The sequence below is a fragment of the Oryx dammah genome, unplaced genomic scaffold (assembly GCF_014754425.2).
Source record: "Oryx dammah isolate SB20612 unplaced genomic scaffold, SCBI_Odam_1.1 HiC_scaffold_9, whole genome shotgun sequence".
Classification (NCBI taxonomy): domain Eukaryota; kingdom Metazoa; phylum Chordata; class Mammalia; order Artiodactyla; family Bovidae; genus Oryx; species Oryx dammah.
In genome coordinates, this window is record NW_024070193.1 from 58,579,110 (window position 1) to 58,594,739 (window position 15,630).

The following is a 15,630-nucleotide window of genomic DNA, read 5'->3' on the forward strand; positions in this document are numbered from 1 at the left end:
GACGGTGGGGACGGTGGGGCTGGTGGGGACGGTGGGGACGGTGGGGACGGTGGTGGTGGTGACAGTTGTGATGGTGATGATGGTGATGGTGATGATTAGTGGCCGAATCTTATGCCTTTTGAGGAAGTTTTAAAATCTGAGAGCCACAAGTCCTTCATTGCAGGAAGGGACACACATTGAAATTATCTCTATGAATTTGGGTTATGCTAAATTTATGATGCTGGACATTCAGATTCTGGGTTGCCCCAAATAACCTGTCAGATGTAGTGCATCGTAACAGAACCAGTGGCTTAACATGACAGAAGTGTGTAAGGGGCTGTTTACCTGGCCCTGCCACTCTGGCTACCCTGGCTGTGGCTGTTCCAGGTTGTAGACCGATTTATGTGGTAGATAGAAGATTCGCAGAGAGCCTAAGGAATTGGGAACCCAAGAGAAAAGGCTCTAAGCTTTGAACTGGGTTTTAGACTTATACTTGTGTTTGAATAAGGCTGGTTGCTTCGAGATTCTCTTAACTTCCTGGTCTTGCAAGCTATGGGTGTCAAGTCTCTCTCATCCACTGTGTGTCCATGGGCGGCTTCCCAGCACCTGCTCTGCTGCCAAAGGGAATGGCCACAGGCTGCCTCTGCCTCCCACCCGCCCTCTCTCTGAAGTACACTGGCCTGTTCTCTCTCTGCTGGCTCTTGCAGCAGTGTTCTGGCGGTTGGGCTGATGGCAAGGGGTTTTGAGAGCTCTTGGACCTGGAAAGCCTACTTCTTGTCTGCTGCGTCATTCCATGTTCTGAGTAACACAGGACAATCTGCTCATCGTTGTGACCTCATGCCTAGCATCATTGGGGCTATCACATCTCATCATCTAATTTGGAATGATAAATCTCATTTATCTAGCAAATGCATCTGTGCAATGGGAACAATTTTGAGGATTAAAAGAGTATAAAGAACTGAGAACTATGCCTGGCAAATAGCAAATGCTTTATAAATCCTAAGTCATTCAGTTTTCATGATAACTCTGAGCTGCATACAATTATTATCCCCATTGTGATGATGTGGAAACCAATGCCCAGTGAGACTCAGTAACTTTCAAGATCACACAGCTATCTAAGAGTAGTTTTCAAGCAAGGGGATCTGGTCTGGAGTTCATTGTCTTAACCACTAGGCATTGTACCTCAAGGGGCTGTGGCCTGTTGTCTTGTGGTGGTTGTGGATTGGTTGGCTAACTGAACTGAGTTAGACATGTGGTTTTACAGGATATAAGATTTATTATTAATCTTTTGAGAATTCAGCTATGGCTGGCATTTGATGACGAAGGGTTTGGGTGATTTTGCTAGCCATTAAACAATGACCCTATTAGAATGTATTTTTGTTAGCTGACTGCCTTGTGGGCAGTCTGGCATGTTCTCGTTAGATGAAGAAATGGCATCTTTATGCAGGCTTCTATCAAATGCTTTGATGAATGATACAAGAAACAGTCCTCAGGGTTATCCCAATTACAGGTAAGAGAGGCAACTTGAATAGTGATAATATCAAAATTTACTATATAAATAATTACTATTAAAGTTATAAAGAGGGGCATAGTCAAATTATTTTAGTTAATGTAAGCAAATTTTTCCTTTCCTTATGGTTAATTCTGTAATATATTTTCATGACTTTTATAAACATGATTGAGGAATCAGGATGTTCAGACTGATTACAAGGATAGAATCTCTTTGCCTTCATAGCTCTAAGAGTTGGCATTCAGTGTGCATGCTTCGTGAATATGAAGGATGAGTGAAGATGGCTCGTTCTCAGTCCTCTAGACCAGAGTTTCTAGCTGGATCTGCCAACTCTCTGCTCTGACTGCACTCTGGAATCACCCAAGGAGCTGCCAAAGCGCCCAGTCCCCAGGCCTCCCCAGGTCTGGATCCCCAGCACTGTGGGCACTGCTGGGGATGCACAGCATGGGCAAGCTCCTGCTGTGCTGAGCTGACAGTGTGCTCAAGGGAGACTGAAAACAGGTAAAAACTGTAAGGTATGACAGGTGGTGTCACAGGCTGTGAAGAAACAGCAGCATAAGGTGGAGAGAGTAGATGAGCAGAGAGAAGTTGAGGGTGTCTAAATCTTGGGAAATCCAGACATCTGACACAGTTCTCATGTTAATTGTTGGCTTGGGGCACACCCGTTTCCTTCACCCACCCCTCTGTTTTTTGTATGACTGTCTTTATCCTGAGCTGAATTGTCCTCCTCAAGTCCTCTGTGCTTCTGTTTCTATAGCTTCCAGCTATTAACTTCGATAGCGCCCAGAACAGCATGATGAAGTCTGAGCCTGCTGTCAGGGCAGGTGGGCACAGAGCTCGAGGTCGGTGGCATGAGTCCACAGAAGCTGTTGAACTCGAAAATTTTAGGTAAGAAATCCAGTATGTTCCTTGCCTTCAGCAGCCTGGGCTGCTAATTAGCCCAAAGACTTACTTAAGTCTGTCACAGGGGCTAAAATGGAAAGTCCATTTTAAAATTTACCACGGGGATTTTGAATTTAATAATTGCAGTTAGCCCACTCCCGGAAGTGCTGTGTGAGGAACAGACTGGCTGGCTGCAGGTGGAAGTGACCTGGGAGCTTCGGGACACCCGGCTGACATACATTTGGCATTTGCTCCATCAGCTTGACCTGGCGAGGCTGATTGTGAGCTTTGTCTTTAGCTTTTGGTGGGTGCATATCTCGCCTGCTGTGAGGAGGCATGAAAGCCCTTGCTGTGAGCAATCATGATGGCTGAGGACGTGATTGTCAAAGTGCTCAGGCTTTCAGTTGAAATACTGCTCACCTTTCACGTTGAAAGTGCCAGCCCATGGTTCGCTTTCCTGTTGCCATGGAGACCTCATAGCAGCTGTATGCTGCCATGGGCCACCCCTGTTCAGGAAGCTGGTTCTTTCCAGTTTTCCCCGTGGTAAGGTCATTTGACACTAAGTACAATGTAAATAATGAATGACATGAAATACCGATATAAATATTCTAGAATGATCATTTATTTTTTTGGCCTAAGTCTTGTTTCCCTATTATTTTCTGACAGTGAATTTAATAGTCCACAAACATCACATGATGTTACATGAGTTAATATTTTAAAAATACATGTTTAGTGAGAAATGCAGAAGTCTTAAAAAAATTGTTACATATTCAGTCTGCCCATTCTGTGTACTAAGAACTATGACAGACCCCCCTCTACTATGAACTAGATTAGGGGGCACAGTCAGTCCCATGACCTCTGACATCGCATGAGGGTGGAGCAGTACAAATGGCAATAATAAGGCTACAAAACCTGCCTCTGAGGTGGTGTATTTATGGAACTCCAGTGTATTTAGCCTAGTTCTAAAAATTGGTCTATTTGAATGTACACTAAATATCATATTATATATTCCATAGCAATGTGATCCTTTTAAAGGGTATGGCTTTGGGATATTTTTAACCTCTCTTTTGGCTGTAATATCAGGAGAGAAAAAACTGAAGTTACGATACCTCACTGCTTTGTTGTATTCACACACACCCCCTGCCCCCAGCCCATCACCACACACACACAATCCACAGCCACAAAATCTCTCACAGTTGAAGGGCTGTTGACCACAAGGAGATATGCATGGTGTCCAGTGGTGTTAACAGCTATAGTGGCCACAGCCGTGGCAGGTAGTGAGGTGAAGGGAGCGGGCCTTGTGCCTGTTGCACGGCTGTCTAGATCACATACTACAGCTGCGGCAGGTAGTGAGGTGAAGGGAGCGGGCCTTGTCTGCCTGTTGCACGGCTGTCTAGATCACGCACTCTACCACGCTTTCTCTCCATGTAGCCTTTTCTTCCCTCTCACAAATTTTAACTATTAAGTGTTTATAGGGAATAATATAATGTAATAAAATGAAATATATATGCTTGACTCTAATCTTTATTATTAACTCTATAATTTAATTTCCATCTCCTATTTCAACAGCTGATACTTGCTTTGGCAATACATTGGATTTCAAGAACCCTTCAACATTTGCATGCATATAGGTGATCTTCCTCTGCACTGGTAATTTTGAGGCAGTCTAAATAATTTTTATTACAAAATGCTTTTCTGTTTGTTTCATCTTAGTATTAACTACAAGAATGAGAGAAATTTCAGCAAACATTCCCAGCATAAACTATTTCAGGAGATATTTACAGCCTTGGTGAAAAATAGACTCATATGCAGGTAAGACTGTCCCAGAAAGAAAAAGACATTTACCCAAGAATGGCATGTATTATGTATCTTGTTTCTAGCATCCGGTTTGAAGCAGTTTATGAATGTAACATGCTCAAAGGATAAAACAGAGCAAAGACCATTTCAAAGGAGGTGAATGAATCATCATTGCAGATGATCTCATTAAAATTACTCTGGTTAGGCCTGAATTTAGCTGAATTTTATGATAGACAAGGCAGAATGGGAACACACCCAAGTCACGCTGTTTTCCTTGTCTTGAGTTTGGATATTCAGGAGGCGTTTATCGCAGAGACATTGGATAACACCATGGCCAGCATCCTCAAAGTCCGGATTTGCAGTCAATCCAAGCACTGATTAACTGGGCTGCTGCAGCCTGGACCTCAGGGAAAGGGTGGGGTGAGATAACCAGTTACAGCCTGAGGATGGTATTTCTTTTCAGGACCAAGTCAAATGTTCTTTCCTTTGCTCTCCTTTGTCTTAAGACTGGTGCACTGTGAGGTGCAGGGAAGGGCTAGCTGGCCGGCCCTCCAGATTCCCTCCTGAAAATACCAGGGTTTTCCAGTGAGCTGTTGCCTGGTGCCGGATTACGGTCAGGAGTGACCTTTCTCTCGGTCCTGGGCCACTTGCAGTGGGAGCTGTGCTGCTGTCAGACTGGAAGGAGGGTCCCAGCGTCCCACATGGCTGGACTGGCCTTCTACTCTTCCCGAGAGGCCCAGACTTTCTCCCCACAAGCACTAGCAGAGAAGCCCAGGAAGAACCTTGACTCTTCCCCATCATTCTGAAACTTGGTTGAGAGATCTGAATTCTGTCCCAGTGAGATGGGAAAGATTGCTCTTATTCTGGAAAACGGGAAGATTACTGAAAATTTAATGACTGACTGAAATAAGACTCTGATTTGGCCCAGTGCAGTAGAATAACATCCCTAAACAGAGTGCAAGTGGTAGTCTGAGGATTTGATCTTTTGGAGGGCTTATTTAGTATTGCAAACTTAAGTATTGACAGTGACTGCCAAATAAATTGGTTTAATTTAAAACAATCTAGGGTTGGGATTGCATGTGGCATGGCTTTTATGTGGTTTAAACAGAAGATCAGTAGACTGGCTCAGATAACACAAGACGCCTAGAATCTTTACCAAGGTTATGTAATTGGGTTACAATCAGTTGTTGTCAATGTCCTCAAAAGACTGTTGAACGATTAATGACCACTGCAGAGGACCTGAGGTTGTCTAGACTGTTTGTTCTTGTGCTTGAACAAAGTAAGAGCAATGTTAGTAGCACAATAATTATGCCTGAAATGGTATTATTGGAAAATTGAAGTTCTTTAATTTGTTTTGAAGATGGTAATCATAGACTCCTCAGGGGATGTCCAATAGGTCATTTGTTAGGTTGGTACTTTGGGGAAGGCAGAAGTTTTCCTGTATTGAGTGTAGAGATTTTACTATCTCTCTGCCCTGCAGACACCAGGTACAGGAATCATCAGGGAAGATAGGCAGGTGAGGGCTGGCCTCCAGCAGCTGAAAGAGATCTTAACAGTTCTGAGGTCAAGAGATCTCTTGTGAGGACATTTTCAAATTCTTAGCGATTATTGAGGCATCTGACATTGGACAGATTTATTGACTTGCAACACAATCAGTTCCTGGAAATCTTTAAACCAGGAAGAGATGATTATAGATATCTTTGCTCTCATGGGAGGAGAAGGAATTTAGGAATGTTGAACATCAAGAGTATCCTTTCATGTCATCCTCTCACTGCTGACAGATTGTTACATCCAGTTCTATTCTAAAAGCAGGGTTGGGTAAAATATGGATTAAGTATAAAGGTCTTCCATTGTTTCCTACCCCATATAACCTCGTTTGTTTGGCCAGAACTACCTGTTTTTTCTTTCCTCTCTAACTTTAGTCTAGTAGAAATACATCTCAGGGCCTTTACTGGTATGGTTTCCTATCCCTTTTCTTTGCAAACATCAGATTTGATGTTGACTGAAAGGCTTGGATTCAGTTCAAGAAACAAATTATTGAGCCCCACCATGTACATGTCAGAGAGGGTGAAGGTACAAAGATGGCTAGGACACACGGTTTCTTTCTTCCTAGGGACTCACTCTGGTGAGCTAGTTACCCACGTCTCAATACAAAGAGAATGTGACAAAAAGTAAAGTATATTAAGACAAACATAGGATGGATGAAATTGGACGGGTGTGGACTTTGGCCTTTGGTCCAACTCTGGTTATATATAAGATTGGGCATGTTTCAGATGCTATGCTGCTCAAGTTTACCCTGAGAATATGGCTGACTGGGAATTTAGTCTCACCTACTTATACCCAGCTGACATTCTTCTTGTTTGTTCCTCTTCTATTTCATTTTCACCAACAACATTCACCTCTAAACCACACTTCTGGATACCCTGTTTCCTGGGTTGTTTTCCTAAGGTTGACTTGTAATTGCCCCGTTGTTCTCAGAAATAACATTGCCAAGCAGCATCTGAAATGAGACAAGAGTTGTTACTCCAGAGTCAGATGAGGCAAACACCTCACTGCTGCTGCTGCTGCTAGGTCACTTCAGTCGTGTCCAACCCTGTGCGGCCCCATAGACGGCCGCCCACCAGGCTCCCCCGTCCCTGGGATTCTCCAGGCAAGAACACTGGAGTGGGTTGCCATTTCCTTCTCCAATGCATGAAAGTGAAAAGTGAAAGTGAAGTCGTTCAGTCGTGTTCGACTGTCCGTGACCCCATGGACTGCAGCCTACCAGGCCGTCCATGGGATTTTCCAGGCAAGAGGACTGGAGTGGGGTGCCATTGCCTTCTCCAAAACACCTCACAGTAGACCTCAAAGGGCAAGCGAAAATGTCTCTGAACCTGAGGTCACTCTGGGTTGTACATGGCAATAAACCTTGATGTGTGGCAGGGGATGTAAGTGAATTTTCATCCTCCCACTTTTCCTTCTACCCTGAGATCATTTGTCCTCAGTAGAATCTGCTGTTTGAAAATGCATCCACCTCTTTTTCATCTTATTTGCTGTGCAAGAAAGCACAGAGTTATGAGACCGTGCAGGGAAGTCGAAACTGTTACAACACTGGCACATTTAAACCAGAAAGAGATAATTATATATGTCTTTGCTCTCATGGGAGGAGAAGGAATTTAGGAATGTTGAACATCAAGAGTATCCTTTCATGTCATCCTCTCACTGCTGACAGATTGTTACATCCAGTTCTAGTCTAAGTAGGGTTGGGCAAAAGATGGATTAACTGTTAATCCGTGGATGGATTAAAAGTTAACTGACCGCTTATAAAGTCAACCTCTACTCCAGGATCTTTTCTGTGTAACTGCTTCTCTGAGGCACCTCTGTTGGTCCGCTCCCTGCTGATTGCCAGATGATGTGAAGATTCTATAACATAATACAAATAAGACATAACCTAACCTGTGAAACTGGCTGAAGATGTAGAATTTCATGCAGTTATTGCAAGTGATGGTGCTGAACTGGTAGGACCTGATCAATGAGGCCCTGGCGGAACCAGACCACTTGATGATTGTAGAAGAGACTATTAACAAGGAAGGTGACAGGGTGAAATTCAGAAAAGCATGTTTTGAATAGCGAAGATTAGGAGAAGCCATTAGGAGACATGGATGGATCTTTCTAATATATTTGCAAAAATGAACCTGTTTTATGCTGCAGAAATAAAAAGTAAATTCAAGGAAATTGGATCATGTTATATGACTTTGTCAGAAAATATATGCCAAAAAGTGTCAGCCAAACCCATTCTTGCTTTGTGATAGTTATCAGGTCAGAGTTGCATTATATGTTAAATTTTGTTAGATGTAAAATAAAATATATCTAAGTTTCATGATTTATTTGTTAAACTATTGGGTTGGTCAAAAACTTCTTTCAAGTTTTTGATAACATCTTACAGAAAAACCTGAACAAACTTTTTTAGTTAACTCAATAATATTTTAATTACACCGTGTCCCCTTCTCTGTAATAGGAAAATAGGGGTTATTTTAAAGTAGGTTCTCAGGAATTCCCTTGTTGCCTAGTGGTTAGGATCCCGGGCTTTCACTTCGGTGGCCTAGGTTCAAGCCATGGCCAAGGAACTGAACTGAGATCTCGCAATCCACATGTCACAGTCAAAAAAAAAAAAAAAAAGAATAAATAAATAGTGTTCTCTTTTCTCTTCAAGAAAATTAGAGATACCAAGGGAATATTTCATGCAAAGATGGGCACAATAAAGGACAGAAATGGTAAGGACCTAACAGAAGCAGAAGAAATTAAGAAGAGGTGGCAAGAATACACAGAAGAACTATACAAAAAATATCTTCATGACCAAGATAATCACGATGGTGTGATCAATCACCTAGATCCAGACATCCAGGAATGTGAAGTCAAGTGGGCCTTAGGAAGCATCACTACAAACAAAGCTAGTGGAGGTGATAGAATTCCAGTTGAGCTATTCAAATCCTGAAAGATGATGCTGTGAAAGTGCTGCAGTCAATATGCCAGCAAATGTGGAAAACTCAGCAGTGGCCACAGGACTGGAAATGGTCAGTTTTCATTCCAATCCCAAAGAAAGGCAATGCCAAAGAATGCTCAAACTACCACACAATTGCACTCATCTCACATGCTAGTAAAGTAATGCTCAAAATTCTCCAAGCCAGGCTTCAGCAATACGTGAACCGTGAACTCCCAGATGTTCAACCTGGTTTTAGAAAAGGCAGAGGAACCAGAGATCAAATTGCCAATATCCCCTGGATCATCAAAAAAGCAAGAGAGTTCCAGAAAGACATCTATTTCTGCTTTATTGACTATGCCAAAGCCTTTGACTGTGTGGATCACAATAAACTGTGGAAAATTCTGAAAGAGATGGGAATACCAAACCACCTGACCTGCCTTTTGAGAAATCTGTATGCAGGTCAGGAAGCAACAGTTAGAACTGGACATGGAACAACAGACTGCTTCCAAATAGGAAAAGGACTACGTCAAGGTTGTATATTGTCACTCTGCTTATTTAACTTATATACAGAGTACATCATGAGAAACGCTGGGCTGGAAGAAGCCCAAGCTGGAATCAAGATTGCCAGGAGAAATCTCAATAACCTCAGCTATGCAGATGACACCACCTTTATGGCAGAAAGTGAAGAGGAGTTAAAAAGCCTCTTGATGAAAGTGAAAGTGGAGAGTGAAAAAGTTGGCTTAAAGCTCAACATTCAGAAAACGAAGATCATGGCATCTGGTCCCATTACTTCATGGGAAATAGATGGGGAAACAGTGGAAACAGTGTCAGACTTTATTTTTTGGGGCTCCAAAATCACTGTGGGTGGTGACTGCAGCCATGAAATTAAAAGATCTATGTTATGACCAACCTAGATAGCATATTCAAAAGCAGAGACATTACTTTGCCAACAAAAGTCCATCTAGTCGAGGCTATGGTTTTTCCTGTGGTCATGTATGGATGTGAGAGCTGAACTGTGAAGAAAGCTGAGCGCCAAAGAATTGATGCTTTTGACCTGTGGTGTTGGAGAAGACTCTTGAGAGTCCCTTGGACTGCAAGGAGATCCAACCAGTCCATTCTGAAGGAGATCAGCCCTGGGATTTCTTTGGAAGGAATGATGCTAAAGCTGAAGCTCCAGTACTTTGGTCACCTCATGAGAAGTGTTGACTCATTGGAGAAGACTCTGATGCTGGGAGGGATTGGGGGCAGGAGGAGAAGGGGACGACAGAGGATGAGATGGCTGGATGGCATCACTGACTCGATGGACATGAGTCTGAGTGAACTCTTGGAGTTGGTGATGGACAGGGAGGCCTGGCGTGCTGCGATTCATGGGGTTGCAAAGAGTCGGACACGACTGAGCAACTGAACTGACTGAACTGATCCTAGTAACTGCCAGGATATCGCCTCTTCTCCCACCTGTAACTATTTTTTTCCAGCTGTAACTTTTATAGAAGTGAGTGGTTCCAGGTTCTTTAAGTTCAGTTAAAAGAGAACCACCTGATCTAACTAAGCATGACTTTTTTTTTTGTCCATAAGTGCAGCCACTTTTCTGATAAGAACAAGTTGGCATTCTTATTTTACATCACATTTCCTGAAATACATGCTACAAATTTGAAGTATTTTGGAAATGCATCTAGGAAGTCTGGATTGGGAAGCTGTTTGCGCTCTCTACAAGAATTGCTCAAGAGCTCAAGGACTGCTTGAATTAGGGAAAAATATCTGGTCCAAACCATCACAATCCAATTAAAAATGCTGTGAAGTGTTCTGTGACCTTCCCAGGGACCTCTAGCCCAGGAGACCTATGTAGTTACTTGTTTGCTGCTTACACCTCTATTGTCCACATCCACACTAGAATCAAGGCCACAAGGCAAGTGCATCTCCTTTGGAGCTTTGCCTAATCTTAAGCCTCAGCTCCCTAGAGCTATCACGGGGACCAAAGGGTTGGAAGAAACAGCAATCTCATCAGAGTCTTGATTAAGTTCTTAAAATAGACCAAGGTGATGGAGAGATGCTTTTCTTTTCAAAAAGAATTTTTTTGGCTTTATGGCATGTGGGGTCTTATTTCCCTGACCAGGGATCAAACCCACATCCCTTGCACCACAAGTTCAAGTCAACCACTGGGCTACCAGGGAAGTTCCAAGAGTGGCTTTTTCTGTGATTTTATCTCATCAGGTAGTAGAGAGGCCAGTAGGAGCCTCTGAAGACTTCTTTCTCCTCCAGGAAAAGAGAACCCTGGTCACTTTGGTGAAGTGTGCAGAGAGCTCAGACCTCTCTAGAGAGATCTTCATGTCAGTCCCAGAAACTGGACAGAGAGAAAGGCTCATTAAGGTCCCCAACATGTTAGGTTTGGGTCTTTACATATCTAAAAAAAAAAAAAAATCTGTTGTTGGGACTTAACAAACGCCATGATGGGCTTCAGGGACTAAGGTAGGACTCACGGGAAAAGCTGAGTCATTGCCCAGTGAGGTCATCGCTGCGGATGCCAGGACTTATCTAATCAGCATACTCCCCGTAACCTGGTTTGAGTTCATCAGGACGTAAAAGACATCCCCCTGCAGCCAATAGCCAATTAGTAAATACCAGGAAACTCCTGCAGCCAATCAGCCCTTGCCAACTCTCTGTCTTTGTTCTAAACCTATAAATACCGCTGTAAATCTGGGCTCCGGGCTCTTGCTCCACTCCACTGCGTTGGATGTGGCGGGAGCCCTAGCTCGAGCTAGAAATAAAACCCCTTCATGCTTTTGCATTGCTGTGGACGTCTTATTCTCTCAGCTTTGGGGACTCGGACTCTGGGCATAACACTGTTAGTCCAGGTAAAACTCCAGTTCCTTTCTGGTTCAGTTTCCTCTGAGGTCTTCTTCCTCCTTTGCCTTGTCTCTCACTCCTGCCCAGCACATCCTTCGGGCTCACCAAGGTCAGACTGAACCCTTTGTTGTTTCTTGGGAAGTTTCTCTCTCTCTCTCACCTCTGAGCCTCAGGCCCTGCCCATCCTTGTCTGAAGCCTGCCACCCCCACCTCTTTGCCTTTCTGGCTCTTCTGGCTCAAAGGACCCTGCGCCCATGCTCCTCCTGCTTCCTGCTGAGCTGGGCTCCTCAGGAACAGAGCTTGGGTCTTTTATTGCCAACTCAAGCCATTGATGCTGGTTTTACTGGAGAGTGTGGAGACTGAGAGTGTTCATAAAGTGGAATTTCTTTGCATTAAATTTTTTTGATTACTACAAAAATTTGAAAAACACAGAAAACTATAAAAAATGAAAATTTACCCTTTATACCACCCTAGAAATAGCTACATTAACTCTTTTACACTATGTGTTTATTTTTGTGGCTGTGTCAGATCTTGGTGGCAGCACTCAGGATCCTTGACCTTGCTGCAGCTTATGGGAGCTTTAGCTGAGGCATGTGGGATACCTCCCTGACCAGCTCCGTGCATTGGGAGCCCAGAGTCTTAGTCACTGGACCACTAGGGAAGTCCCAGAAAAAGCTACGCTAACTCATATTTGCTTGTAATCTTTTAAAAACATTATATGCTTGTTTATTTCATTTATGTGACAGGTTATTGTTGTTCTGTCACTAAATCATGTCCGACTGTGACCCCCATGGACTCCAGCATACTAGGCCTCCCTGTCCTTCACCATTTCCTGTAGTTTGCTCAAACTCATGTCCATTGAGTCAGTGATGCCATCCAACATCTCATCCTCTGTCACACCCTTTTCCTCCTGCCCTCAGTCTTTCCCAGCATCAGGGTCTTTTCTAATGAGTTGGCTCTTCACATCAGGTGGCCAAAGTATTGGAGCTTCAGCTTCAGCATGATGAGTAATGATTCCTAACCTGGAGCAAATATCTCGTTCTTACATGTTATTTTTGTTCAGTCACTAAGTTGTATCCAACTCTTTGTGACCCCATGGACTGCAGCATACCAGTCTTCCCTGTCCTTCACTATTTCCTGGAGTTTGCTCAAATTCATGTCCATTGAGTCAGTGATACTATCTAACCATTTCATCCTCTGCTGCCTTTTTCTCCTTTTGTCTTCGATCTTCCCAGCATCAGGTTCTTTTTCAATGAGTCAGATCTTTGCATCAGGTAGCCAAAGTATTGGAGCTTCAGCAACAGTTATTCCAATGAATATTCAGGGTTAATTTCCTTTAGGATTGACTGGTTGGATCTCCTTGAAGTCCAAGGGACTCTCAAGAATCTTCTGCAGTACCACAATTCAAAAACATCATTTCTTCAGCACTCAGCCTTATTTATGGTCCAACTCCTACATCTGTACATGACTACTGGAAAAAACCATAGCTTTCATTAGATGGACCTTTGTCACCAAAGTGATGTCTCTGCTTTTTAATACACTGTCTAGGTTTGTCATAGCTTTTCTTCCAAGGAGCAAGCATCTTTTAATTTCATGGTTTCAGTCACCATCTGCAATGCTTTTGGAGCCCAAGAAAATAAAATCTGTCACTGCTTTCACTTTCCTCACAAATAGAATTTGCCATGAAGTGATGGGACCAGATGCCATGATCTTAGTCTTTTTTGAACATTGAGTTTAAAACCAGCTTTTTCACTCTCCTCATTCACCTTCATCAAGAAGCTCTTCAGTTTCTCTTTTCTTCTGCCACTAGAATTTCATGTTAATTTCTCCTAAAATGTTAGAGTTTACCCCAAGCTTAAGTTGTTTATATATGCACACTATATGTACACACACACACACACACACACAGTCATTTGGTTCTTTATTATTTTTTTTTAATGTTTACTACTGCTTGTTAGGAAACTCATTCACTCAGATGGCTAACAGGCAGAGAATTAAAATCATCCCAACTTTTCAGGAGAGGACCACTCCTTGTTTGTCCACACATAAGCACCAGAGCCAGTTTTAAACCTAACCAAATCAGTAATTGACAGCTTCCCATCAGTGCGTGAGCTTCTGAGAACCAGGGAGTAAGCTAAAGCATGTTCTGGATCCCCCTTTACATGGCCAAAATCAATGAGTCCCGAGGACACCCCCCACTTAGGAAGTCACCCGTTCCTGACGTTCTCTGTCAGCTTTTCTCTGAGAGATGGCAAGCTCTCTCCTGCTATAGTCTTTTTCTTCACATGTTGATTGGTAGACTTCTTTGGGCATCTCAGCATCGCCATGCCTAAAATGGGACTCCTGATTTCTCTTATTCACCTTGCCTTCCTCTCAACTCTAGTCTCTCCCACGTATTGACCTGTCCTAGCTGCACAGTCTCTTGCACTGACCACGATCCTGGCTCTGACCGTGACTCCCTGTAGTGTTCTAAACAGCACATCTTGAAGGGCCTCTTCAGAGTCTCTGTCACATGATGTTAAGTCCTGTGCTTAAAGGCTGCCTCTGACTTTCTGGAGTAAAAAGTCCAACATCCCTGCTCCTGTTCTACAAAGATCTACAGCACTGGCTCTTGTATCTCTGTAACGTCAGCTCCCATGACCCTGTCTTTGCTCTTCTTGCTCCAGCCCTCAAGGGTTTCCCTGCACAAATCAGTGCACACACGCTTCAGTCTTTGGCTGTTCAGACCTCGACTCATTGCTGAGTTCACTCAGATGCTACTCGTATCGGAAAGCGTCTCTCTGACTCTCCTGAAAGAGCATTCCCAGGACTCCCTCAACCTTTAGCTTTGTTGTCTTTCCCTGGTCACCACCTGATGCACAGTTTTGCTTGTGTGTGGGTTATTGGTCTTCTTTCTCTTGATGGTAACCTCTATGAACACCAAGGCATAGTTGTGTCAGGCTGTAGTCCTGGGCCTGTGACAGCATCTGGATCCTGGTAGGTGATGAGAGTAACTATTTCAAAGCATTCCATCTCTTGAGACTTTCACCAGTCATGCGGAAGAAATGGCTAGGACAGTTGTTTCTATTCAAAATCTGGCTCCTAGTCCCCCAACTCCTGGCAAACAGAGCTCTGTATCACCTTACAGAACATGCCGTTCCCCAGGGGCAGCAGAGCTCCAGCCAATGGGCCTTGTCCTTGAGGGGGGTGAAAGGCTGGGAGCCAGGGAGGGAACAACTGCTCCTCAGAGGTCAGTGCTCAGGGAGGATGCCCCGCAGGGCCCAGACACCAGGAATTCTATTTACATTGAGAACAGCTGAGGACAGAATCACACAGAAATATTAACAGCTTCAGGCCACAGTCCCTAAATTGCAGGACAAAAAAAAAATGCCATTTGCTTGGAACAGAACTTTCAGTCCTGAGATTTTCTAGAATTCTTCATTTATTTACATTCCTTTAATAGGAAAACAAGACAAAAAGCTATTCTGGAACTATTTTCTTTTTTTTAGAGGTGAGAAGGAACAGCAAAAAACCTTTTCATATTGATTTTAATATGAAACAGCATTGGAAAGCTCATGGACTTCCCTCATGAAGGTTGTACGTTCTTAACAGGAAAAATTGCAAGCACACACAGATTTGTCATGAGTCACCTCCCAGGGTATCCCATGGCTTCTCCTCTTAAATAATGAAGAGCAGCCAGCATTAAACCTCAGGAGGCTGCCAGCAGCTGTTGCCACTGGATTATTATTCCCGTTAGACCTTTGGGGTGTAGTGTTGGCTGCATGCTGTCTTTAGCTGACCCCAGCACCTGGAAGGGAAACCAGTCGCTCACCATCCCCCTACTTATGAGATGAAAGGTCTTCTGTCTCTAAGAGGAGTCTCAGAATAACCACATCCTGACAAGGGTTCCCAGAAGTGATTGAAATTCAAAATGTACTTCAAATTTGCATTATTTTCCCCAGTGCAGGAAGTTAGGATGAACTATAGTGCAGCTTCCCACTGTGGCCTTGGATAATTCTGTCTGGTGACAGCCCTCGGAGAGGGTTGCCTGTGTGTGTACTAAGCTGCTTCCGTCTTCGACTCTGCGACCCCATGGGTTGTAGCCCGCCCGGCTCCTCTGTCCGTGGGCTTCTCCAGGCAAGAGTACTGGAGTGAGTTGCCATTTCCTCCTCCAGGG

At 43.6% G+C, this 15,630-nt stretch overlaps 1 protein-coding gene across 1 annotated transcript in view; it reads left to right on the forward strand.

The window, feature by feature from the left end:
* NEK10 (NIMA related kinase 10) overlaps positions 1-15,630 on the forward strand; it is a 270,851-nt gene that overhangs the window by 23,650 nt on the left and 231,571 nt on the right. Inside the window, 2 exon segments of the mRNA XM_040246355.1 lie at positions 2,247-2,377; positions 4,085-4,183. Of these exon segments, the coding sequence (XP_040102289.1) occupies positions 2,247-2,377; positions 4,085-4,183 (230 nt within the window).